A 27,715-nucleotide genomic window follows, 5' to 3' on the forward strand; every position below is an offset into this window, starting at 1 on the left:
TTTATAATGCTTCTTCATGTACTAAATTATTTAAATTTATAGTAATTATTTTTCTTTTTATCATAATGTCTCCATTTAGTTGACAATTTTATATTTTTTTAGCTGAGCAGAGAAACTTTAATTAAAGTGCTTCAGCTGAGGCCTTATCAGTGCCAAGTGGAGTGGAAGGGCATCACTGTCTTTTTCTTAGATGACATGCAGAGGAAGAGCTATTGATTTTTGTCCCAGAGACAGTCTGAGTCATGGCTTTGTCAGACAGCTTTATTAGCCATTGGTTAGCTCAGCTGAGATATGATTTTTGGCCATTTTTGACTAACACCAAAATCCCAGAGGGAAATCAGAAGGTGCAGTGCACTGCTCATGATAATTGCTGTGGCAACCATGGCAATCTGACAATTTCCTTAAACATCTATCAATCCACTGTTACAATTAACTCTTCTGCTCGACATTGACTCATGACAAAGAGATGGTCCATCATCCTAATCTTCCTTTGCTGCTTTGGGAAGTAAGGCACTTGGCTGAAAATCAAAAGTTGACCTAATGCATTTGGTAGAGGAGGAGGAAGTATCTGTAAGGAAGATAGAGGTTAAAACAATCTCAACTGGCCTGTGATCAGTGATGTTTCTTTTCTGTTAGATCTTCTGAGGCAAATTGTGCCTTGGGGAAAATGAAGTTGAGCAGAGTTCTATTGTTTGTGGAGTAGCTTGTCTGGGAAGAGTTGAGAGCATTGTGGGAGGCTGCCTGCTGGCTGTGGTCATTCAGCACGTGCTGCTGGGCAGTGTCCTCACTTGGGATTTTGAGGTGTGCAGATGGCACATGGTGCTGTACTGCCAAGGGCTTGGGAGTGTGTGCTACACAGATGGATGGCATTGGGAAGGTTCCTGTGACCCCCTAACGTGTGCCCATGGACAGATGGAGCAAGCAGAGCTGTTGCACTGTTTTTCTAGGTGAATGGCCAATGCAAAATTAATAAAATCTGTATCCCTCTTTGGTTTTTGAAACACATCATAGTCTAATTTATATCCAATTCTACAATGGCTTAAAAGTAGTGTTGCCACTACTTCAGTTCAGAAGGAAGCTGCTGATGGCACTCTCAGGCTTACAGCATACAGGTCTGGTTGCATTTCTGTGGAGCATCTGTCAAGTGTGCTGTTCCATAAAAGTGTTTGTGACATCCCTTAGGGAGGTTGGTCAACTGGGAGCTTTCCACCATGTGTTTCATTCATAAAGTAAGTCCATGAGACCATGTGCAGTTTTATTTTTTTTAATGTCTCTGAGATTCATATCATATGAAATAACCAGGTAGCTGTTTTTCCATTATGGAGATTTTGCTTGCAAGGTCCCAGAAGAGCCCTGCCTTTGTTTACACAGGATGAATCCCTTTAATGGTTGTCTTTGCTGGGCAGTAAAAAGCAGAGTGTTCTTCACAGCAAGGCCATTGGAGTGGTGCCTCTACTGTCCATTCTGTCGTTGTCTCTGCTAACACATGGACAGTGCTAGAGCTAGTACAGGGGTGGCCAGTACTGCTTCATTTTGGCTGTAGCCGTGGCAGCAGCATGGGTTTTTTAGTCATTGCTCCTGCATTCTGTGCATGTCAGACCTCTCTCTATGGCTGTGCATGTTGACAGATTGGTTTGTTTGCAAACCTCTCCCTGTGGAAGCACACAGGAAGAGGTGCCTGGAAAAGGAAGGGTGAGAGAGGACCTGTACAGCACAGGTTAGAACCTGGAGTATCTTTGTGCACCTGCTCATTGGGGCCCTTCTTTCCTGCTGGGTGTGTTGTGTTTGACTCTGGAGCAGCTGAGGCAGCTGCCAGTGCTCTGGGTGCCCTGTGTGCATGGAGCTCAGCCCATGGGTGCAGCTGCCAGACGTGCACACACGGAGCACAGAGCGCTGAGGAGTCAGCATTGCTGAACTCTGCTTCTGCACAGCGTGGGACACTGGGTCTGAAAAGGATAAGGATGTTTTATGTTTGCAGAGTCATTCTGTGATGCAGCCATTTCATAAACTGAGCCAGAATTCCTGGCTTTTTGCACAGGCAGAATCCCAGGATAGTCATGCCAGACCCAGTTAGTAGCTTAGGATTACCTAATGGTGTGTTTCATCTGTTCAAGTTACTGTGATTGTCTAATTTACTGGATAATATAAAACATAATTTAATACTCGTGTACTGAATGGCAGTCCTGTGAATTAAAAATAGACCTGTAAGCTCTGAATTAATTAATGGCTTAGTGCAAGGGGAATTTCCCTGGTACCTTCTGAAGACAGAGCAGATCTGTTGCCTTCACAAAGTGCACTTCTAATGCTCCTGTAGTACAGTCTCTTGAGAGAGAGAGTAGATTGTAGATCTGTGTAGGAAAGGAAATGCAATACCAGCACTAATAGGGAAGTTTTTAGGAAGTATTTAAGCTATAAACCAGTAAGTTTAACAATATATTTTATGATACTACCTTTGTACCCTAAATTTAATTTTGCATTTCCGTTACTTTGCCTGGAAAAAGAGTATGTCCTTCAATATTGGTTGTATAGGTGGAAATATTAACATATTACATAACTGTTTTCTCTGTAGTTCTTGACATTCCTGTCTTCTCTCTTGATTTGAATCCTTCCTTGTGCTTTTTATGCTTTGGTTTAGGAGCAGTATTTAGTACCAGTATTTCCTCCTTTGTCTTTATCCTTGCTCGTGTTATTTTTTTCCCCATTTCCACCTATTTGAGTATCAAATAATAGTTTGGTAAGCACAAATACAACTTTACTACTGCCAGTTGAAAAAACTTCTATCTAGAAAGATGGGGGTGATAATTTAGAGTAGGATTTAGCACGAGCATCCCGAGGCACCGATGTAGAAAGCAGAGCGCGGGCTGCCGCTGAGCCGCGCAGCCCGTGCAGTGTGCGAGCGCCCGCGGGTGCTAAGCCGTGCCCTGTGTTGCAGAGAGCCACATCCTGGAGGACGTGAACCGCTGCATCGTGGCGCTGCGGGAGCAGGACGCCGAGGGGCTGGAGCGCGCCGCGGGCGCGGTGCGGGGCCGCGCCGCCCGCCTGGCGCACATGGTGGCGGGGGACATGGACAGCTACGAGCCGGGAGCCTACACCCAGCGCGTCACCGGCCACCTGCGGCACCTCACCGGCAACGGTAAGGCACACTGCGTGACACCAGGCAGCACGACAGTAACGTTCGCAGTTACTAACCGCATCGGCTCTGCAAGGCTATTGAGTTATGAAGGATGCTACTGGGTCCTTAATGCATGCAACATTGGTTGGAGACTTGGAACTAATGAAGAAGCAGCTTCCCACTGTTACACTGGCCTCACCACGCCTGCTCTAAGCAGATGGAAGGCAAACTCACGCGGGTGCATGATTTGTGTGTACTTCCACTTTGAAGACTCTTAAGCAGTAATGAGGTGTCCCAACAAGTCTTTTTATAAAACAAATTTGAAGCTTTCTAAAATATTTAGCAGTCTCCTTGACATTTCCATAATATTGAAAAAGAGTGCATCCTATATTGGAAGATGCCTGTACAGGAGGTGTAGCTGCACTACTCTGCAAGCAGTTCATGTGTTTTCCATAACTGAATCTCTGGCTTTCCATAACGTATATGTAATTTAAAAAAATTTCTATGGAGTTCTCAGTACTTCCATGATTTTAATTGTTGGAAGTCTGATAGTAGGTGGTTGAGCTGCTCCCAAGAGATTTCTGGCAAGTCTGTACATCCCTGCAATGTAGGATTTGGCTTCCTGAACTCAGAGGTCGAATTCCTGGCTCTGTCAGTCTAAATAAATGTCTAGTACCTTACATTTAACTGACATTTGCTTTATTTTACTGCAAGACAAGACAAGAATTTTGTTTGAGCTCTTTCTTAAAATGTTCAAATATGTCCAGGGCAGGACTGTCCTCATGTGAACAAGAGTAAACTGACATTGCACTGAAGTGGCAAAGAGAACAGTGGGAAGAGGTTAAGTAGACTTGCTTGGTTTTATCTTGCTTTCTGATATTTGGATGAGAAAATCGAAAAATTTTCACCATTACACTCCTTTTTTCATGATTTCTGGAAGTACTCTGACAAATACTGAGAGGGAAGCAGCATAGAAAAGCATAGTTTTGATTCTCATGTAAAAGCTGAGGCTGCTTTTCTTGAAACTGATAGTGTTTAAAGACATTAGGAATTGACATTGATTTCTGTTCTGTAGCTGTGCTTTGGCAGTAATACATATGATAAATACCTAAACCTGTCTGTCTACAGAAGACATGCATAAAACTGGTTGTGATTGGAATGTTTGCTTGTTGCAAGGGGCATCAAGCATGGTCACATCTCGCATGACTTTGCAGTACTTCAAAGAATTCACTGTCTTTGTTGGTCAGTAGGAGTGGAAAAGAGGCACATGTAATTCTCATTTTCACCTATATTTATATGATCTGCAATGAACAGATACTGAGCTGTGGGAGGGCTGCTTGGTTTTGTTTAACTTTTTCAGCTTACAGGTGAAATGCAGGTAGGATGCAGCCCACAGGTGTAACCTGAACAATTCTGTCCCAGCTGGGTCTTTCAGGTCCAGGGGATAGCAAGGGGACACTCCACCAGGAGAGAACTATGTATGTATGCTGCCATAACCTCCTCAGTTAACTCTCACAGATAACCTCAGGCAGTGAAGGGCATCCTTCATGTGTTACTGATGAGAAATTACTGTAGGCAGAGTATAGAATTAGTGGAAACAAAATTACAGACAAGGAGCATACATATAGCAGAGAAACAAAAACAAAAATGGCAGAGTGAATGGGAGAAAAAATAGGAGGGATGCAAATTGAAAGTAACAGAATGGAGAAAATGTGCATAAAGAGGGGCAGATATATTTACTGTTGGTTAAAACAAAGATCAAGGTTAAATTATAGAATATATGATGAGGTAATTTATAAGAAAAGAAACATGTATAGTTCTCTGCATTTTGTAAGGAAAGAGCAAAAGATGACTGAATCTGTCTCATCTGGAAGACATTAAATATATTTAAAGTGAGCTATTCAACAGTAGTATCTTAATACTGCCACAAAATGAGTATTAAAAACTGGAGCTTAATTTCTTGGCTCGGGTGTAGTCTGGTGCACATAGGAGCTGTTGGCAGCCAAGTGCATCTCTCCATCACCATACAATGGGTTGTCTGCTTTCTCAGGGTTATTTATCCTGTTCCTCTCTTTCACCCTCTTCCTGAAGAAGGAGGAAAGCCCCAAGAAGACTAACAGTGAGGCTCTGTAAAAGCCCCATCTGTGATGTGGAGTTGAGCTTCTGGAAGTTAAATAATGCCAGAGCTGCCATTGTCTTTGCAGCCTTGATATCCCCTGATGTACTCTCTGTGTGCATGGCAGGCATTGGGCATGGTGGTTATGTGATCATGGCCAGTGTGTTATCAATCAGCTGCTTCCTGTAGGTGTACTGTTGTATCCAAGCAAAATGAGACCTTTAGGAGCTCTGTTTATAAAATCCTAAGGTATTTCTGCTTCAGAACTGGAAGAGTAATCTTCTGTACTTCTAAATACCAGTCTCCTCTGTTATTTTATTGCCTGCCACAGTCTGCAGCAGTTAAATTTAAGTCAACAATTTATATTATGGCATATATCTGTTGATAGAGGAAAAAGTCTGTATTGTAAATTTGGTCTGCAGTTCTACTTTAATGCCAAAGTATAATGATATGTATATATGTGTAAATGCATATATAAATTATTTAGGTACTCAGATGTCTACAGATCTTGTAAAAAACAAGGAGGAGGGTGGAGACAAAGATGGGAAGTATTTTAACTGCCTCAAGTCTGCAGTGGGCTAAAGACATTATGCTTTCAGACCTCTTCTGGAGTGCTTGGGTTTGGGTTCAGTGATTTTCTTCAAAATTTTTACAGGCTTCAGTTACTTTTTTAGCAGCATATTTTAACATGATATTGTGTGCCAATATGAATTAATTTTTGCATTTGCACCAATGCATTTATTTATTTATTCCTGGTCCCAGGACTGCTGCTTTGGTCACCTTCCAGTCTCTCCCTTCATAGCCCTTTCAATGTGGGACTTGCACAGCCCTGTATTAACACTGTTCTACTACACCTGAAACAGAGCTTCCCTGTACAGTGCTTTATGAATTGATTCTGCAGGGTGGATTAAATCTACGGCATTGCTTTCCTCTGGGAAAAGCTGATTTATCTTAGCTATTAAAAGACACTGGTGCTTTCATGATACAAGCTCCTTCCATCTTGGACTTTTTGTTCAGCTTTTCCATTTCTTGCAAGGCTGTGCACAAACTAATGGCTTGTGTTTTCCTGGCTGCTTCACTTGCCTTTTTCAATTCCAGTTTACAGGTTTGTCACAGCAGCTTATGTCAAATGTCTGCCAGGTTTCTTTGTCCCCTGCCTCGAGTCTTCTGCAGGAGGGATTGTCTGTTCTTCTGCACAAATGTGACTCTTTTCCCTAAAAGGCACCCTCCAGAGAGGAAATGCAAGAGGGGACTGTTTGTTTTCTTCTGCCTGCACTCAGTGCTTACTTTGCCATCTTTGGCAAAGCCACGTGAGCCAGCATGGGAAGAGAGAAGCACTTCAGAGACTTCACTGGCTTTTCCTAAGCAGTATCTTCAGACAGAATCCTTACAGGGCATTAAAGGCTGCTGAAGGTCCTTACCTCTTGTAGAAAAAAGACACCAATATGGCCAACTTCATTCTGAACTATTTATTTAGGGGTGGTAAAATGAGGTGAATGAAACTTATTCTGTGGGGCACACAGGATATCATAAGTTTTTATTAATTTAGAATGACAAGTTTTTAATAAAAAGATATTTTTTACCAGTTGTTGATCCCTGTCAGAACGAGATCTAAAGAGAATACTTGCTGTCCAAGTCAGTATTTAGTATTCAGTGATTTTTTTTTATTTTTTTCTCTTGCTTATAAAACCCAAAGACTGCTGAAGAAGTGGATTGACTCTTGTCATGTCAAAATACATTAAAAAAAAAAAAGAAAATCCCCAAAACACTTGAAGGAGAGAGGCTTAAGCAGGCAAGGTTATGGAATTGGTCAACTTGTGAAATTGGTGTGCAACCTGGAGAAGGAACAGGTTATAAGAAACTATTCAGCAGAATTATTGTAAGGGCTAAAAGGAAAAAAAATAGGGCAAGAAAAACACTTAGGTTATTTGAATGACTTATCATGTAACTCATAAAAAAGCAGATTTCAGGCTGACTGTAACTTAAGTTCATTCATTCTTGTGGCTGTTACTCCAGTACAGTCAATAATCTCAATTTTGTGGAGTCTGCAGTGAGGTGGTTTTTTTTTTTTTTTTTGCTAAGGCTCTGTTCTGATCCTTCTGTGAAATTCTGCTAAAAAGTTTGGTTTTAAAAACTGGATTTTGTTTCTGATGTAAGAAGTTTTGAAAAATAGGGGGAAATACCAAGATTTTTTTTTGTGTTCCAGCAAATCAAAAAATGATCCTGAACATTGTAATTTCTTTTTGCCAATCTCTTCTTCTTTTCCTCTAGCTCAAAAATCTTTGCTTCACTGTTAACGAAAGTGTAATGCCCATGTTGATTATAGGCACTGTGTGGGTGTTAAGGTGCCTTTAATTACACATCTGCTTCTTTAAAATGCTGTGCACTTGGGGGTCATTGAAAGCACTGAGAAGAAACTGCTCTTGAGTGCACTGCTCCCCCAGGCTGTGCTCAGGGACAGCTTCAGAATGCCCAACACAGACACACTGCTCAGGGCACTGCTTGAACATACTCAGAGTCTCCAGGAACTTTCCTCCTTCTCCAGAGAAATATTAGTCATTGCAGCATTGTTATAAAATAAATGCATCTTTCTGAAGGGAATTACTTTTGTTTCTGTGGTGTTCAATTGAGTCCTGCTGCCTTTTTGGTTGTTAGGCCATGTTCCTGGATTAGGACTGTAAGTGCCTTTCTGTTACCTGCCATGGAATTGGCACACATAGCCTTGCTCCATGGAACTTGCACGGGGAGAGAGGGAGGTGGCACTGGGCTTGAGTGACATTGGTGGAAGAACTGGAAAAGTGAGGATGTTGAGTGAATTCTAGATCTTGTTCCCATGGTAATGAGTTTACCAATTTGGTGAAGCCTGGTTTACCTGCAGTGTGATTTTGGAGCAGAGGACACATGGAGAAGCCTTCCCTGAAGTCAGAACTCCCCTGAGCACCAGTGCTGCCTTTGCTTCTGCAATTGCCACAGGTTTTACAGGGAAAGTGAGGATGGCAGTACACTAGTGGGCAGTAGTGACTCTTTTTTCCTCTCTCTTCAGTGTTTTGTGGCCTGGGGTGTTGGTTGGTTGGTTTGTTGGGTTTTTTCAAGAATTGTGCCCTTCTGTCGTCATTGTGTGTGACATTTTGGGATAAATCTTCCCTCACTTGGAGCTACATTAAGAAGTGACTTGTGACTTTCCAGTGTCTGTCTAACTTCAATATATTCCTTTCAATACATGCCTCTCTTTTAGATCTTAAGGACCACAAGACTGGTCTGGTTCAGTAGAGTCCCTTCATTCCTGCCAGCCCTTCCCTAAGCTGATAAGACCAGAGAACTCCTGCTGTTCCTTTTACTGTGAGTTTTTAACTGAAGCAAACTCTTGAACTTGCACAAAGTTATCTCTATGCCCATATCAAAACCATTACCTTCATTTCACTTTCTTGCATGAGCTCTTAAGTGCCCTGACCTCTGTAATATTAAGGACACTTCCTTCACTTCCAGCTCTGTTTTCCAGAGCCTCTGGGACACCCTCTTATCTCATTACTGTTGTCACAATGCTTATCTTGCAGTCTTGCACCGACAAACCCTGATGCTGTTCTTACTTTGCATTTTTGGGGAGTTAGAGCATGCTGTGTCTGCACTTGTCCATGATTAACTTGCTGTGTCTCAGGCACAGTTGATTATTTATTTCCTTTGCCATTCCATATTCAAAGAATCCTTTCATCTTGTTGTCTTTTAGAAGAGTGAAATATGTTGGAGATGTCATCTTTCTTACAGAAGCTGAAGTTTTTCTTTACAACCTTTTTGCAGTAGGAGCATTTTAGTTCTTAATAACCAGCTCTGGCTTTATCTCATGTGTCTTGGAGCCAGTGGTCAGATCTACCTGCTGGGTTTTCCCAGTATGGACTTTGGAATACTTTGAGATTTGCCACTCATCTGACTGTTTGCTTTTACATGTCAGCATGATTTGCCTCCTAAGCAGCATTGTGAACTGAGTGACTTGATTTCCTAAATCATCAGTGCTTGAAAGTTCATCACCCATTTCATAGTATCTCTGAGGACTGTTTTGGTTTAAATTGTGAATATGAATCCAGTCTCAGTAAGAATTTCCTTAGACCTGAAAAATTGCAATATCTTTTTGTTCAACTGTAGCTCTCTCAAGTTCTTCATAGAGATAATTTCCTAACTGGACTTTATAAAAAGCACCTTTCACAGTTTTCATTTTTGCATGTAATACATTTTTGTGTTTTACAGTAAAAGTCCTAATTTTGTGACATGCCCTATCATGATCATAAAATGATGATTGCTTTTCCCCCCTCCAATAATATTTCCAACTGCATACATCTAACTCCATGCTGTTGAAGATTCCTGTCTGGCAATATGCCCTCAGCTCTTCATGCTTCCTTCCTTAAAAACCAGGAACTTTTAGATCTGGAAGTGATGCAGTAGCTCTTGATGGGGGAGCATATGCATAATTCAGTAGAATTTATATATGCCTGTGTATGTATGCTTGGATTATAAATCTGTTAAGGTAGTAAAATTGATTTCTGATTAAATCATAAGTGATAAGCTTGTCTTCATTTTGTTCACCTATTCTCAGTCTGTCCACCATCATTCATGGCAGTATCTGGAGAAGTGGCATAGAATGCATTATATGGCAGATAAATTTCTGTAAATAGGGCTTCTCCTGGCTTTTTGGGGACTGTATTCTGTTTTCTAGCAGAGTCCCACTGCTGGGCAGGGTCTTCTCTGAAGCAGGTTTTGTTTGCTGGGGGTTTTGTTTTGTGTCACAGTCAATGTGAACCCCCAGCTACCTCTGTTTATCCAGTGCTGTTAGACAGCTGCAGGTGTTTGGAATAATGCCGTAGGTAGCAGACAAAGGGTAAGGAATGCTTCCATCAGAGTTGAAGCATTTGGCATGGAGTTTCATGCAGGAATGTACACCTGTCTGTCACTCACACTCCTTTTTAATTGTTGTCAGGCATTAAAAATTCATGGGTAGACAGCTTCAGTGAGCAGATGGGAAAGGCTGTATCTTGGGTATTGTGTAGAATTCCTCACCCTTCCCAGGCACCATAAAGTAGCAGCCATGCTTTGCTTATGGAGTACTGGTCCTTAGCAGCCACGTTAGGCAGTAAACTGTTGATGACCCTCCTAATCAACAGGCATGTTTGGGGAATGCCCATAGGTGTTTGAACAGGTTGTTTAGTTGGGGGCTCTGTTTTTGTTTCCTCATGGTTCAATTTTGTAATTTCTTTCCTGACCTGAAGCTTCAAGTAGCATTCCTTGTACCAGAACATTACTGTTATCCAGGAACCTTATTTTTGGCTTTTAGGGAGGCTTAAAATAATTGCCTAAAACTGATTCCTTGGTCTGAAGTCAGACCAAGTTTAGTGAGAAATTCTAGTTATCATTGGCATACTGTTGGTTTTGATATGATTTTTTTTTTTTTTTTTTGGAAGGGGAGGCTAGATTTCAGGAAATGCCATGAAGCAGATCTCTGAGGAAGCATTCATGGTAAAATAAACAATGTTTAATGGTAGTATGCCAAATATCCAAGTTGATACATGGATTATAACAGGAGTGCCAAAATAAGATGGGAGAGAGTATTGTGTATTAAATGGTGGTCAAGCATTGCAAATGGGTGCAGTCCATCTGTGTGGTTTAGTTTGGTCCATTTCCAAATAGGCAAAGAGGCATTTCAAACATGTAGGTGCTCTGTTTTTCAGTGTTTGTTTACTCTTCATCATGCTCCTTTCAAAACATGGTAATTACTTTCTTTTCCTCAGAGCTAATAGTAGAATTTTCGGCAGTGCTCCAGATTTCTTTCAAATAGCAGCATAGTCCTCTTGTGTTTATTTAATTTGTTTTCTTGTCTTGCTTATATTTTATTCTGTGAGATAAGTAAGGCAAGTAAGAACCTGCACCTGAAAATGCCTTTGGAGTTTCTGTCTTAATAGTGTTAGAAGCAATGCTAGTTTTATTCAGTGTCGTTTTACTCACTTTCTAATAATGCTTCTTTTATTCAGAGTAGTTTTATTCCATTCTAACCACTGTTTGTGGGCTGATAACTGACTTTGTTGAATCTTTAATAGGCTGCTGTTCTGTGTCTTGTAGGAAAATTGTCTGCATTGCAGGTTGGGAGGAAGCTTTCTTGTAGTCAGTCTTTGTAAACTCTTAAACCCCAAGTAAAGAACAAAACATGTTTGGAACTTTTATAGCCTTTCCATAGTCTCTCCACAGAATTGTATGTAGCAGGGAATGTAATTGGCAGTCCCTCTGTGTGTCAGCAGTCCACTGCAGCTGGAGTTCTCCCTGTGTGTCTGCAGAGCAGTCAGTACCTGTTACAGTGATACTCCAGCTGTTCCTTTATGCTCCTGGACAGAACTTCCTACAGCTGAAGAACTTTTTCCCTGCTGATGACAGTAGTGTTAGCACTAATAGCCATAAATGTCATTAATGTTTTATTAATGTCTCACTGATGGAGATATTTCAGGTAAATACTGAAGGTTCTTTTTAATGTTACTGGTAGGCAGTTGAGTAAGACAAGGTTTCCTTGTAGGGCAGAACATGTAATGCAGGGTGCAGTTATGGTTGGCATACTGAGTGCCAGCAGCCCCTTCAGGTTCTTGAACCTTAGGGAGCCACTTGAGTTTGTCACCTTGGCCACAAACAAGCTGCCCATGGGTATTTCATCTTCTGCAGAAAGCAGGTTTATTGCTCTCAAACAATTCTATGCTACAGTTGAGCATTGTCATTAAATGTACCAGCATCCCTTTATCAGTGTTGATTCCAATCCATTTCAGTGTAGTTTTAACAGTGAAAGCTTGCATGGTGGGCTTCAGCAATTAGGACCTAATTCCACATCCACTGCAGTGATTGCCACTGACCCCTGTGGCTGTCGTGCAGCCCTTGGCTCCTGTTCCTTCTGCCTGGTCTGTTTGTGATCCCACTGCTCTGGGGGGCTGCAGCAGGGCAGGAAGCACACACAGAGCCAGTCTTTCACAGCTCACTGCTTTCTCAATCATTCTGAGGCTAGCTTTGAATATTACATTTAGGGACAGTCTTTTTTCTTGGCATCTTTTCTGCAGTTGACAGCATTTATTGGTATTTCACTGTAATTAAAGTATTTGAGGGTTTTTGGCTACCAAGATGTATTTTTCTTGTGCTTACTTTTTAAATGTCAGCAGTCTTCCATGAAGAATAATTCTTCTTGATTGAATTATTTCAGTTATTCCAAGTTACTGTTGTAGTAGACATAGAACTAAAATGTAGTGGCCCTTTTCCCAAATATGTTTTGTCCAAGGACATTTTGTCTTGTATGTTTTTGTTGTTTGCTAACATATGTCAAAAATACTGTATCTGACTGTGCCTAAAAAGCTGCATTGATTTTTCTGATGTTTCCCAGTGAGATATGCAATTTTTTTTTGTCTTTGGGCCAAAAAAAGCTCGGAATCTTATGCAGTTTTATTCTTTGTGGCTAATTCAGTTACATCCAGGTTTTCTAGGTTGGTGCTACACCCGCTGGCAACCAGATTTCTAAAATGACAATATTTCTAGTATCTACCAAAATAGCTGGCTGCATTTCAAAATCAAATGTTTAAATTGTTTGTTAGTGTTTTGAAGACTAACTCATTGTCAGCATAGTTACATTTGGGAAAATATAGCTTAGTTACATGTTCTGAGCTTCTGCAACTCCACTGGTGTTTCCTGAAATAAAGTCACTATAGTGCATGAAAAGCAGCCACTCCCAAGCACTCCCAAGTTGAGCACCACTGCTGTGCTGTTGTTTCTTCCCACCTCTCACCCTTACAGGGTGGCTGTAAGGTTTTTGTGAATTGGCACCATTCTCTAGCTTGGGTGGTTTGTAGCACAGTGCTTCTACAATGCAATCAGACAAGGTCTACAGGGAGAGCTTTGGGATGGTTCTAATTTTATTTTTTATTAAACTCTCAGGGCTTTTCTTTCCCACTTCAATTACTAAAAAGCTGCTCTCTGTTCAGATAGTCTCTCTTATGTAGGATGAAGTCATTTGCCCCCCCACAAGGACCTCAATTTCCTTTTTATGGCATTTTCTGGGTCCTGCTCAGTCCATTTGGAAAATGCTGAATTGGGAGTATTTGGTCAGCAGCCTGTAGAAATTGCCTGATCTGTTAATTGTCTCCTTGCTCTTGCTGGCTGAGCTTTGGCTGTGTTTGGGGTTTCTTTAGATATAGACTTTGGGTATTTACTAGTCTTGGCTTCTGTGTATCTGTGTGCCATTCCATGCAGTGCAGATACCTCTGAGTGAAGCCCAGGGACTGCACATGAAGGAAAGGGTGTGTGCTGGGCTGTGAACTGAATTGAGGAGCAGTGCCTGTTTCTGCAGCTCATGGATGCCCTGCTGTAGCATGGGACTGGTGAGACAAGACAGGCCCACACTGTCTGCTAAGGAAGGAGAAATCAATTCTAAAATTCTTCTCATCTGTCCTAGGAGGAAATGTCATTCTCATCTGGGATCTTGTGGGTCAGTCTGTCCTTGAGCATAGCAGCAAAATGTGTTAGGTAGAGAGCTTCAAAAACAGGAAGATTATGTAAATGATTTAAGTTATCTTTCTGCTCTTCTGGGTGCTGTGACCTCTCTCTAATGAGCCCCTCATGGAGGGAAACTCACCTACTCCCTCAAAAGTATGGCCACAAAGAAGCCCTTTGAAGATGTGAGGGGTCCCACTGAAGCCTTGGAGTGTGATATTGAGGTGCAAGGCACTGCTTTCATTCCAGATGCAGTGTTCATGTATTTGCCAGGCTCTGGAGAGGCTGCCTGTGTAGGGGAGAGTCCAGGGATCCCAAAGCAATCCCCTGTGCCCCTACATGACAGAGAGTAGGGACTGGTGTGTGCATCTCAACTGTCCTGGTGCAAAGCAAAACAACTCTGTGCTCCAGGTGGGAAGCTGAGTCACTGGCATGGGTGTGTTTAGGGGAGGAATAAAATAAATTAAAACAGCAATTGACTGGATTGTCATTCATTAACTACATACACTGCCAATAACTAGGTCTCACTTACTGTCAATATTTTCTCACATTCAGGACAGTTAACTCCTAAAAATCTTACCCTTGTGAGCTGTGAAGATCTAGTACCATAAAACTGCTGTAAACACAGAAATACAAAAATACTCGTGATGTCCATTTGGATATAGCTAGGTAATTCTCTGTATGCTTACACAGATGTATATGAACTGCTCAGCTGTGTGCTTGTGAGTCTGCCAGCTTTGCAAGCTGCAAAATGCTTGTGCACAACTGCAGCTGGCACAGGACTGAGCTAGAGAAGCAGTCAGTGATTGCAGATTGCTTCCATCAGGAGACTTTCAGTGTGCATCAGGCCTCTGCCTGGGCTGCTTCATGTTGTATTGCACTGTCATCATGCAGGAACTTCAGCACGGGATACTAGACTCCATTGGGATAACTTACAGATCTTTAGCTGTAAATAGGCAAGGAGGAGAGTGGGCACAGTGGGGGATGTTGAAATTGTGCCTCTCATACACTGGCCTAGGATTGAGACTGCCCGAGCAATAGGAGCTGTTTCAGCTGAACTTATGTAAACGTCTTTGGCATAAAACCTATAAGCTTTGTTCCCAAATAAGGTGATTCAATGTGCATGCTAATATAAGGGGTATATCAAATGCACACAAAGCTCTTCTGCCTCTGTCATATTCATATACATTTATGTCATATATATGTAAACATATCTCTTGGAAAGCCTTTGGATATAATGCCATAATAAAAAGTTACCAATTTAACACAGTATCACAGAAATAGAAGCTTGAATTAAGGGTCTGTACCATAGAGAAATCAGCTTCAGAAGTAGCCAGATCTTCATACTAGCATTGCATTATGTGGATTTGTAAGGGTCGCATGTGGTTGGAGTTTCAAAACCTTTGTGTTGCTCAGCTCAACCTTTTGCAGTGAGTGCAGGGCCCTTTTTTGCAGTAATTCCATTACTATTGCAATGTATTTTGGAACACCTCTAATGAAGCCTCTCAGTCACTGAAACAGTCTGTTCCATTCTGAATTGCATGCTGGGTTCTAGAACCCAGGCTGCTGCCAGCAGATCCCTTTTGTTTCACATGGTGTCCCTTAGCTGCCACAGTTGCCTCAGTTTAGATGTTTTGTTGGTTTATTTATTTATTTATTATTTTATTTTTTAATTCTTTCTATACCATTCTGGATTGAAGTGACATTAAGAATAGACATAATATGTAAAATTGGCTTACTGGAGTAGGCAAGGTACTTGCCATCTGAAATTCTTAGGTGTACCTTTCCAGAAGAAATTAACAAATACTTATTTGTTAATCACAATAAGTGCAAGCTATTATTTGATCTAAAGAGTGTAATTGAATAAAGTAGTACTGAATAAAGGCTTGTGTGGCTGTTAACTAGATCTCTTACTTTCTCTAGTATTACCTCACATTTAAGAGGTGGCTGTGTTTTTAATCCTGGCAACCATAATTTTCTTCACTTCCACTGAATTCCTGCAGCTGGAAAACTGCTGAAATCCTCTGGAAGCAGCCTGTATATACCCCCCACACTGATTTTCATGCTGGGTGATCAGGTTGTGGGGGAATAATAAAACACTTGAGGTACACACCTCTTGAGTCAAGTCACTTCTGCTGCCACCACCTGTGCAGTGATGTAGGTCTGGGTTGCACACACCTCCTACCTTGCCTGCCTGCACATCTGCTTTGTTTCAGTGCTCTGCTATCATGCTAGTACATCATATATCCATTAACTCTTCTGGCCTTACTTGACTACATTTCTGTCTTCAGGTGGTTTTTTGGAGGTTTTACTCCTCTTAGAGTCTTAATTCATGACTAGTAACTTACCCTGATTTTCTTATCATCAGGAGGAAAACTGTGTTTTCACTTCAACTTGCCCACATTAATTTTTTTTAAAGGATGTTTTTTAATGACATTTGTTGGGACACAGAAGATGTCTGCAGGTGGCTGAATGCCCAGGGGAGTTGTGGCCTGTGTTGAAAGCCAGTGGAGCTGAGTGAAGGCACAGCTGTGGCAGGGCTGCAGTGTGTGTGGCTGGGCTCTGAAGCTGTGCCACAGAGAGCTGCAGTCCCTGCCTGTGCCTCACTTCATTTCAAAGCTGCCTTTGAAGGAGTAGCTCTTCCCTCTTTGTTCTGGTGGGAGCTCTGCAGCCTTTTCCCAGGCTGCTGGCACCAGTCTTTGTACGTGTGCATAAACACTGGAGGGAAACTTTGCTTATTTACCACGAGTTCTTTTCCTTGAGATCAAGTGTGGCTTTGCTAGTTTATTCCCCTTTTTTCCCCAAGTGAAAACCCATAAACATTTTGAATTTAAAAAAAGAAGTAATTGGTCAGTTCTAGGAGGTGGTGACTGCTCCTGTCTGCTCAGGTGTGTTTTGTTGAAACATCCTTTAGGTGAGTGTTGGACACATGGACAGTGTAGCTTTGGAGACTGTTGTTTTTTCAATATCAGGATGCTGAGTGCTGTTCATGACTTAACACAGCCCTATTGAAAGATGGGAGCACAGTGGCTCCTGCAAAGCTGATAATCTGCTCTCCTGACCATTCTATTGTTAGAAACAGCAGGCACAGAAAAAAGGGGTTAGTGAAGTTGAGTTTTCTGTATGAAGAGCTGGGCCCTGCCAGCTGTTAAACTACAGACTGAGTTCATTAATTGCTTTTGATTGAAGATGACAAAATCAAGCAAAAATATTAGAGGACTAAGAAGGCATGCCTACAAGGAAATATGAATAGTATTATTTAAAAAGCAGAGCAATTAGGGAACACTTGATGAATTTTAAAACAAATTAGGGTAATTTCAAGAACGTATTTTTGATAGTGTGAAATCTTTAATTACTTTAGGGACTTTGAACATTATGCTTATGAACATATTGGTATTTTCTAAGCATCCTCCTTTCTGCACCTTCCCCCTCAGGGAAAGCAGAATTACAGATGCTCATATTGAAATTTGCTTTTAATTTTTGTTGCAGGAGAAGCAAAACAGAACCTAAAAAAACCCAGAAATAAACTGTCCAAATGCCACAAACAAATCCCCATAAAAAATTAGTACTTCTCAATTGTCTAACACTTGATATTTTAAATTTTACTTGTTCAGTTTTCCTTTTGAAAACTGAAAAAATGAATCATTTCCACTGTTTCCTGTTGCATCCACTACTCCCCTATATTTAGACTGCCTAGAAAAATAAGGTCAAGTACAGGAAAGATGCATGTTATTGGTGTAATTCAAATCCACTTTACATGGTATTTCAGAGGGTTGCCTGTCTCTATGAAGTATTTTGGATGTCAGTTATGAACTCATATATACACCAAAATGCTTTTCCTTTTTTTTTTTTTTTTTTTTTTTTTTTTTTTTTTTTTTTTTTTTTTGAGTCATTGGCTGGGAGCTCAAAACTGAAATGAATGCTAGTAGTCTTGGATTTGAGGGGAAATGACCAGGAAATAAGGCCTGTTTGATAGCCCAAGTGTATTTTCACACTTCATTAGCAGATTGGTGTGTACATATTTTAGAATTACAGCATAGTTTTTGTTTTAATTATCTGTGTGAAGGTGCTGTTGCTGCAAAGCTTCACCTGAAATGGTGCCAGAGGAAGGCCCTGAGGGGGTGGCTCTGTATCCAAGTGCAGCCTGGTTTGTTCCACTTGGAATTATTTTGATAGTCTAGGGGCCAAAATCTTTGTTTAAGTGGAGGAAAAAAAGTAGGGAAATGATGAAAAGTTCTCACTCAGTGATATGTTGTTTTCTTTTTAACAATGCATAGCCACATGTTCTTCTTAGTTCACATGAAAAATGTACTTTGTCTTTTTTCTGTACTTTTTTGTTATAAGTCTTTCCACTGACCTTTTTGAAGGTGAGACAATTCCAGTGATAATCTGAAGAGGGTAGTACTGAGTTTAGATACCCTGTTTTTCCAATTAAGTGGTAACCACTTATTGGCTCAAAGGCATTGAAGTTATGGTAATTTGAGAATGAGTTGAAGTGTCTCCAAGGGTTATGTGTGTCTCCTCATTAAAGTTGGGGGGAAAGCATTATTAGAGCTCCTTTCCTACTACTTAAAGTATTAAGTTGCCAGATTTTCTAAATTGGAAATCCAGTTGTCTTCAGCTGAAGCTTTTGTCTGCCTACAGATACATTATAGATGTCAAAATTTGCCTGAAATGTTCCACATTTATTGTATTGGTATTTTTGCTTTCATGTGTTAAGAATTTGTGAATTGCACAGGATGGGATTGTGGAGTGAAGGGTGGAAAACAAAAAATATTAGTATGTGAAACCAACACATTGCTAAAGAGACAGCTTTAGTACCACAAGGTTTGTTATTCATATTGAATATTACACAGGTTGAGTTTTATCCTCCTGCATTTGTTTCTTCTATATCCTCAGACTCCACGTGACAGGAAATGAGTTTGTTCTGGGCTTGTTTGGGGTCCTTGTGTGTTTGGTGGATTTTCCATCTGTGTACCCTCCATGGGTTTCTTTGTTTCAGATTGGTGTGTTGGGTTGAGGAGATGCAGTGCTGCCAGGCACTGTGCAGAATAAGGCCCTGGAGCATCAGAAGAAAATGCCCAGGCTGTTGTGGTAAAGCACAGGTGCATATCAAACTGCCTCTGAATGCACAGTTTGTTTATTGGATCAAACAAGATGAATTGCCCTGGTAAATTCAGGTTACAGTTGTGGGACTTCTCAGTTGGAGAATAAGCATCAATCTTCAGCTAGTTACATCTCCATTCAGACTGACAGCAGATCTGAAATAGTGGGAGTCTGTTCAGCAGTAGTTCCAGGTTATTCATCCTGATTCTTTGGGTAAAATTGCTATTGAAATCACCAACAAATTTTCACAACTGCTTCCCCAGCTCCCCTTTTTAAAACTTACTTCTTCTTTGTAGTACTGCACAACCACCCACAGCTTACATGCTCACCGTGGGCATTTTTATAACTGTGATAAAAATTACAAATGTAGTCTCACTTAAAAGTAATTGCACTATTACTGTAATGCTTTTTAGAAAATAAAGTTTTTATCAATGCCAGGTGTTTTGCCAGAAAGAAAATATATTGCATGTTCTATCCTTTTTATGCTGACTGAATTTTTTTTTTTAATAGTGATTCCAGAGTTTATTAATCAAGTAAATATTGCATTGGAGAGCTTAAGCAAGAGCACAGTGCATCTGTTTGATGACAACCAGTTTGTGGACATTTCCAAGAAGGTGTATGATACCATTCACAACATCAGGTGCTCAGTCATGATGATTCGGGTGAGTTTGTCACTTGTTCTTTTCATACTCGTGTCTGAGATGGGTCAGGGTGGCAGGGCATTTTCAGGAGCATTCAGAACTCTGTGTGAGAACTGCCCCCAAGTCACATCCAGGGTGAGCTCACCTGGGGAATTTGGGTTACAGTGAAACATGTGTGATTGCAACTCCAGAAGTCTAGAATTGCATTGAGTACCACATCAGAATGTTGCAGAAAAAATGTCTTTACTTCTTTAAAAATACATAGTTATGTTTGGTTGGTAACAATCTTCATTCACTTGAGTAATTAGTGACTTGCAGGTACAAAAGCCAATCTTCTTGTAGCTCTTCAGCTTTAACCCATGGAATGTAGGAGAGAGTGTATTTCCAGGTGATTCTGATAATCTCTTACCAAGTTCTCTGAGCCCAACACCAGAAGACTTAACCTGATTTCTTTCAGTATTACAAAATTACAGTCATTGTGGTCACCCTTGAGTTTTTTCCTGAAGTAGAAACTGAATCAGAGCAGCTTATTTTTAAAATTTTTAGAATTTTGTCAGATGCAAAATTTACCTCAAATATCTTCATAAAAAATGGTAAACAACTGAGCTGCAATGTCTGTGTTCAGCACTTGTGTTTTTAAATAAGATTGAAAACTCTATCTATATTGTTATTAATGTTTAAAGGAAGTTTGTCCTCTGCATTGACTTTCCAGTTGAGAACATGGTAAGAAAGAAATCCCTTTTCTTGTGAATACACACCTATTACAGCCCAGCCTGACCAACAGGTGATGGGAGGTGGGTCTGCCTCTCTGCTGCATTTTGGTGAGACCCCACCTGCAGAGCTGCCTCCAGCCCTGGGGTCCCAGTGCAGGAAGGACAGGGAGCTGCTGGAGTGGGTCCAGAGGAGGCACAGGAAGGATCAGAGGCTGGGGCAGCTCTCCCATGAGGAGTGGCTGGGACAGCTGGGGCTGTTCAGGCTGGAGAAGTCTCTGTGGGGGCCATACTGTAGCTCTCAAGTACTTACAGGGGGCTGATAAATCAGATGGGAGCAGACTTTTCACTTGGGCCTGTTGTGGTAGGACAAAGGTAAAGGTTTCAAACTGGAAGAGGAGAGATTCAGCTCCATCATAGGAAGAAATTTATTAGCATGTGAGTGGTGAAACACTGGCCCAGGTTGTCCAGGGAGATGGGACAGGCCCCATCCCTAGAAGCATTCAAGGCTGGGCTGCAGGGCCTCTGAGCAAACTGATGTGCTCATGGCAGGGAGCTTTAACTGGGTGGCCTTTAAAGGTCCCTTTCAGCCAAAACTGTTCTGAATAACAGTCTTAACATGCTGTAGTGTGTAAGTTAAAGTGGGAATCCAAATGTGGAAAATGATTACAATGTCCTATCCTTATTGCAGTTGTAATTTAGAAAGCTGTTTGTGTACTGAAGAGAGACCCTGAAACATCCAACACACATCCCATAGCAGTAAGAGTTTGTGAGCCAGATGTAGGTCCAGAACAAACAAACCAGATGGTGGGTGGTGCTCTCTTAGGTCTGTGATCAGTTCCTGTGTCAGTGAGCACAGGCTAGCAAGTTTGCATTAGGATATCTTGTTTTTCCCTAGGTGAGCTTCATTCAGCCTGTGCTGCTCATCCCTCCTTTCCCTTAGTGTCTCAGGGGCTATTGGGTCTTCTAAGAGTCGCTCATGTTTCTCAGCAAGATCTGAATCTTCTGCATGTCCAGCCTTCTTAGGCTTGAATTCCATGATCATGACTTGAGCATTTCTTCCTGGAGTTTTGCATTTTTGGGCAATTGGGAAATGTGCTGAGGAGCGTAACAAGGTTTCAGTCAGTTTGTGTGAAGAGGCAGACACAACTCTGCAGGACACTGTGTTTTCTTAGAGTCCTGTATGGTGGGTGTTTGTGTGTGGGTAGTTTGGGGGGAAATCTCAGCTGTGAAGAGACTGTAGCAGGCCAGGGCCAGGAAGTGCCCAGTGTGAAGCACATGCACTGTGTACCCATAAAGTCATGAGTCCCTGCACAACTCCTGAGTGGGCAGTAGGAACAGAATCCCTTTTGTCAGGGCCATCTTCCAGTGCTGCTTTCCAAGTCTTAAGGAGAGCTCAAGAGATTTTAAAACAACTGTTAGAAAGGATGCGAGATTTCTCCTTAAAAACTTTTGCTTTGTACTATTGTTCAGCCACAGCCAGGAGTATGGTAAAATGTTAGCTAGTCCAGCAGCCCTTAGAGATGGTGATGGCCAGCCCAGAGTGCTGAGAAACCCTGGCATTCATTTTCTGAGTCAGGATGTATTTGCACTCCTAATTAGGTACATTCCAGCCAATGCCAGTTTCCTGGAAGCTCCAGTAAATCTGGTGGTTACTCAGATGAACACTGTCAGTGTAGCAGCCAAGGTGAGAAAATGAAATGTTCTGTGGCCAAAGTGCTGATAGTGCCAGAGAATGGCACCTCATTGATTACAGGGGATTGATTGCTGGGATGAATCAGGCTAAGAACTCGATGATCAAAAAATAATTGAGGCCACTCATTCACAGGGGGCAGTTTTTCAGTGTGGCTGTAAAAGCAGAAGTTCTCCAGATCAGTTTCTCAGAAAGCATTTCAAATATGTCATTACACAGAGAGATTGTATTTAAAAATGGAGTTCTAGCTGTAAAATGCTGCCCAGTACTATTGTTAATGCAAATGGTCAGCTGTGCATCTCAATGTCCAAGCTTTGGACATTGACTGCACACTCATTGCAGTCCTGAAGGGACAATGTACCTCTCTGGAGAGCAGCTCCAGAGAGGCAGGTGTGCTGTCCTGCTAAGCTGCAATAAAGTCCCTCTGGAGCACCAGGAGGATGCTCCCCTTAAGAAGCTTTTCATTGCTCACCTGCAAGGACTGCTTAATGCAGTGGTAGCTGTTGATTTGAAATAAATAGATGGTTGATTTAGGGAGTATCCACAGTTCTCCCTCATTTTTTTACTCTAGCCATCCCATTTTGCTGTGTCTTGGAGATTTTCTGGGCTTGATCTTGCACAGGAGCATTTGTACATTATCTGGATAACACTTTAATCAGAATATTGATGTTGCAGAAATCTATTAGATTAGATAGTACAATTAATGCTAGTTCTGCTCTGTGAAATATGTAGAAAAGTCAAAGGAAACAGGTTGATGGTTTTTTAGACAATACATATTAAATCCTGCAGAATGTTAAGATTAATGGTAGAACTTAAAAAAAAAAACTTCTGTATGAAGGCTTTTTTAGTTGAAAAATATGAGACAACTGGATTGAAGTAACAGCTAGCAATATCCCATTAGAGTATAAACTCGATGGAAAGAAATTACTTCAGAGAATAATAACTACTGGTAGCTGAAGCACTATCAGTCATCCTAACAATTATAGCAAGAACAGTGGAAACAAAGTCACCAAGTCAAAAGTTTCACAGAATACTTTGTTCTTTTTGGAGGATAAACCAGTGAGAAGCTGTTCAGGTTTTACAGAGACAAAAAAGAGGGCAGAAGGTTCATACACTATGCAAAATGCTTTTACTATTCTTACATTCATGGAAGCAGTGTTTAGGAACCCATGTTCCCTAATTTTGTAAGAAATGGAGAATGTGCATTGAAATTGCTGTTCTTAACACAAAAGCATTTCTTAAAAATCCTTTCTGCTGAATGGGTATTCTCTGTGCTGTTTCTCTCAGGATTCTGGCATGGAGACTGTAGGTTTCCTCAAGAGTATATGGTGTTAAGCTTTTTGAGTTTGTTTTGCACATTGTTCCTTGATTTCCCTGCACCATCCCCAGCCCCTTCTGAAAACTGAAGAAAATCATTCATTATTCTTTTCTGTCTTACCTAGATACTTGTATTTCAATTAGATCCTCCCTGCATCTCCAATCAATTCTTCATATTGCTGTTTCTTTAGCTACCAGTCTTTTACTGTGTGTTGTAATTTCCTTTGGAAAGTCAAACTCAGTTCAGTTACACATTCAGGAGTCTGCAGCATAAATGCTTCTTCTTATGTTTTGGCTTTCTCAGAATACACTTGGTATGGGTTCCCTTTTTACTTCTGTTGCTTGCAAATCTGGTGTGTTTTTTTGTTCTGTTTTAGAGAGATATAAGAATTCATCCTTAACAGAGTGTGTGAGTTCTTCAGTACAGTTGATTTATCTCTGTAAGAGACATCACAGCAGAATTCATTATCTTACAGCCAGCAGTGTAACAGGAATTTTTAGAACATGGAACTTGTAGGACAAGAAGAAGGTAGCAAGTGGTACAAAACTTTCAGTTAATGAGTGTCTAGTTTAAATTCTACCATGGCTTTTACTAAGGACAGAATTATCCTGCACATGCAGGGTTTTCTGCCTGTTTTTATTTTGGTAGTTCAAGTGAGTTAGATTCTGTCCAATGCAGGCAGTAACAGGCATGAATTGAGCCTCTGTTTAAAAGCTGAAGGAAACAAAGCAAAACAGGGAAACATGAGAAAGGCAGACATGTACTGCAGTTCTGTTTGTTTCTCTAAGAGGGCCTTGAGACCTCATGGAACAGACAGATGAGGAACAGTTCATACAGCCTTGCTAAACTTCACTGTTGTTGGTCTGAAATGCAGGAGTGATGCTAATCCATTACAAACTCACATTGAGAAGTTTGATACAAACCTTTTTCTTCATGTTTGTCTTTCCTACACCAACTGCACAAGAGGCAGAACTTCTGCAGCAGTAGGTAGCCACTGGATCCTGTACCAATCAGCACTTTCTGGTTGTTTCTGACCTAAGTAGGTCAGACCTTTCCTTCCTTGCTCCTTGTCAGCTTCGGTCCTGTCACCCAAAGATTGATACCTCTGGTTGCAGTGTGACTGCAAAAAAAATGTACTCATGTGATGTCTTAAAAAAAGAGTGCAGAAGAAATACTGGTGTCTAATAAAGATTCCTTTTCCAGGTTTTTATCCTGAGTCACATGAAAGGAGACTGTTAGTTTGTGCTGTAGAACCCAAATCAGAGGTGAGTTAAAAGTGGTTAGTGCCACAGTCGACTTGCATACCTGCAAGTAAAAGCTTCTGCCAGCTGCTTGTCCTTGCCATATTACCTGGCTTTTAGCATCTCAGGTCACCATCATCAGCCTTGAAGTACCATTATGGGAAAAGTTAAAGCACTGTCCCAGATGGGTTACCTTTCATATCTTGGTTCCCCTGCATACATATTTTCTAAAAATGTCTGTGTTCTTCACAGTATACCTGGGAAGCCTTCTCATAACGTACAAATACTTGTTATAAATTAAATCAGTATTAGCATCACAGAGTCAGTTATTATTATTATGACTCTGCCTTGCAGATATCTTGTCAAGATGCTCTGTACTGAACAGTTTTGGGACACACTCAGCATACATTTCCATGTAACATGCTGACATTTTAAAAAATGCTAATATCTGCTTAGTACCAGGGGAATTTGTCTTCCCATATAAATAAAGCAAATCCCTCTCTTCTGGCAAACAGCTATACATATCAATTTGCTTCTATTTCATGTTTCTGCACCATGTGCAAACTCTCAAAGGTCTCAGTTTCATTAGTTTAGGGCCTTTAGTCTCTTCAGCAGATCAGATAACTTCTGGTGCTCAGTGTACTAGTGTTGATGACTTGGTTGCTTTACAGAGCAAAAGGCTGCTCAGTAGTGTGTTTATAAATAATACCAACTTCTTGTTTTATCCTTGACAGTTGCATCCATTTGCCTTTACACGTGGGCAGAATGTTACCTAAGAAATAGCTTTAGTTTGGAGTTGCCTCTATTGCCATAGCAAACACCTGATCTTGAAAGCTGAGGTGTTCCCACAAGGGGAAAAAAATGTGTAGTAGAAATACAGATAGTTTATTGATTTTAAAAACAGATAGTGTATTCACATCTCAGATAGAGGGAGAGAGACAGAGGAGGAAAAAAGCACATGCTTACCCTTCCTATCTGGGACACAGGAGTGGAAGCCAGAGCACAGATAAAATATTATTTCACTCAAGGGTGGATGGCCCCCCTCCTCCCCCTTCTTCAGGTCCCCTTTGCTAAAACATTGAAGTAGAGCCCATCCACAGTGTAGTTGCAAAATGGTGGATCTTTTTTTTTTTTATAAAAGACCAGAGAAATTGTCTGCTTTTGTGTTCTTCTGCATTTCTGCACTTTGAGTTTAACAGGTTTTAACTTTTTGGTTCTTTGTACATCTTTCTGACTGCTGCCCCACTCCCAGGCTCCAGATGTTCCCTCAGACTTTACAGGGAGATGACTGATTTTAAATTCTGGGTTCTTTTAACATACAAAATGAACAGTGACTAGAGCAGTGCCCCCTTTATCCTCCTGTATACAGTTCTGAAATGGTTCTGCCATGTCCATGTGTTCTGTTACCTCACTACAGAGAATCCTGCAGTGCAGAGGAATGCCAGAAGCAGCTGCCCCTGCTTTGAGGAGCAGGATGTAGAGCTGCTGTGCTGTTTTATGTATGTGCTGCAGGAGCAGACTCTGATTGCAGCTGCAATATGCCTGTGAGAAAGCACTCAGTGTTGTCAGGCCAGTCTTGTGTACAGGTCTGATGGGGAAGATGTTTTCCTCTGCCAAGCTGCAGCTCCCATGCAGCACCCTGGTGACTCCAGAGAGCAAATGAAGTGTGTCTATAGAGCAGTACCAGGAGCTCACCACTGGGATGGCATAATGGTCAACTTGCAGTTTCTGTACCTTAACACCTGTTTGTTTTTCCCCCCTTGCTTTAAATTCTTTTAATACTACTTGGCTGGTTTACATTTTTATCAAAAAATTATGGCTAATGGAGCCTTCTTTTCAAGGCAGAAATACTGCAGTATCTCTTGAACTCCATCTTCCTTTTCCCTGTCACACACTTCACTTGTCTCACTGTTTTCCATGAGGGGAAGAAGTGTGCACAGAGGCTCTCAGAGGGAAGGGCCCTCAGGAGATCAGCTGGTCCAGCCTGAGAGTGGAGTCTTACCCAGGGCCCTCCTCCAGACACCTCTGACTTCACTGTTTGCTTTTTAATGTTATCTGTTAGAACAGTAGTGGGGGATTGATGGGTCAAACAAAGCTATAGTGTGGGTTAAAGTTCCTTATAAAAGGAAGCTGCTTGCTACACTGCATGCTGCTGCTAGTCTCTGATACTTCTGTTATTTTTGGCTGTGTTTATGCCTCATTGTTTACATTCAGCACAGGAATGTATGACCCCTCTTTTTCATGTAAGAATGGAGTTTTCTTTAGCCTGCCTTAGGTTTTCAGTTTAAGTGTCAGCTAATGGAAAGGATGTTGCGCTGTGTTTTGTTTAAGGAAAAAAAAAGGAAACACTTCATGGGTAGATACAGACAAAAATAACAAATGATTTCAGAAATGCTGATACAGAGATGGTGGTGGTGGTGTCAGCTGCATACTGCATCCATTGTAAGAACCATGTGTAATTATCCATCCTGGCCATTCTGGGTTGTCTTCTGCCCAAGCTACACAGCTATAGGCATGGTGCAGGGCTGTGGAGTAAGAGCTCCTCAGCAGCAATTGGCTACATGGCTTTCCATGGAAATCTCCTGGTGCTGGGATTACAGGGTCACACACAGGAGTCAATATGCTTATGTACAGCATAAACAGTTTTGACTTACTTACTGCTTTAAATGTCAGTTCTTCCCAGTGTAGGGATTAAATTACATTGTAAGTGTCACACATGATTATGCTTTTAATTGTTCACAAAATTACCCTTCTCTTTCAGAAAGACAGAACCTTCCAGAATTATTTGATGGCTCTGGTTTAGTGGCTCATTGGAAACTTAAGCACATAACAGTATTTTTTCTGGAACATTAAAATCTTTGCTCGGAGTTTTTTTTTTCTTAGAGCAAGAAAAAGTGATGTGTATTCCTTCCTTGCCATTTGGTACTTACTGTCTAATATAAATTATATTAAAGAAATGGAATGAATATTATGCTGTTAAAAGGGAAGGACTGAATTACTGGAACCAAAACTGGGAAGCACAGTAAAATGTAACAAATCATAAATACTCTATTAAAATATGCCTCCTGCCACATGGCTCAGTGGAGTGTGAGCAAGGCAAGGCTGGCAATGGAGACTGCAGCTCTGAGCAGCACGGAGGGCCAAGGCTAGAGCTGTGATGCTGCAGTCAGCCCTGGCAGTGCTGGTGCAGTTCTGCCTCAGGGATCTTTGCTGTATTTCCTTCAGCTCCGTGCATTTGGTGGAATTTCTCACTTGCCATTATCACTGCAGAACCTTCTATCT

General features: G+C 41.2%; 1 protein-coding gene across 5 annotated transcripts in view; it reads left to right on the forward strand.

Moving 5' to 3' along the window:
• The window catches only part of CTNNA3 (catenin alpha 3), a 374,030-nt gene that overhangs the window by 279,023 nt on the left and 67,292 nt on the right, over positions 1-27,715 (forward strand). For all 5 annotated transcript variants that reach the window (XR_013775088.1, XM_079312299.1, XM_079312296.1 and 2 more), the window contains 2 exons: positions 2,933-3,133; positions 19,341-19,492. Coding sequence is in view for 4 of the 5 variants with exons in the window: in XM_079312299.1 (XP_079168425.1) it covers positions 2,933-3,133; positions 19,341-19,492 (353 nt within the window). In the remaining variant the exon portion in view is untranslated. The remainder of the gene's footprint in view (positions 1-2,932; positions 3,134-19,340; positions 19,493-27,715) is intronic.

This window comes from Erithacus rubecula, assembly GCF_903797595.1.
Source record: "Erithacus rubecula genome assembly, chromosome: 9".
NCBI classification, from domain to species: Eukaryota; Metazoa; Chordata; class Aves; order Passeriformes; family Muscicapidae; genus Erithacus; species Erithacus rubecula.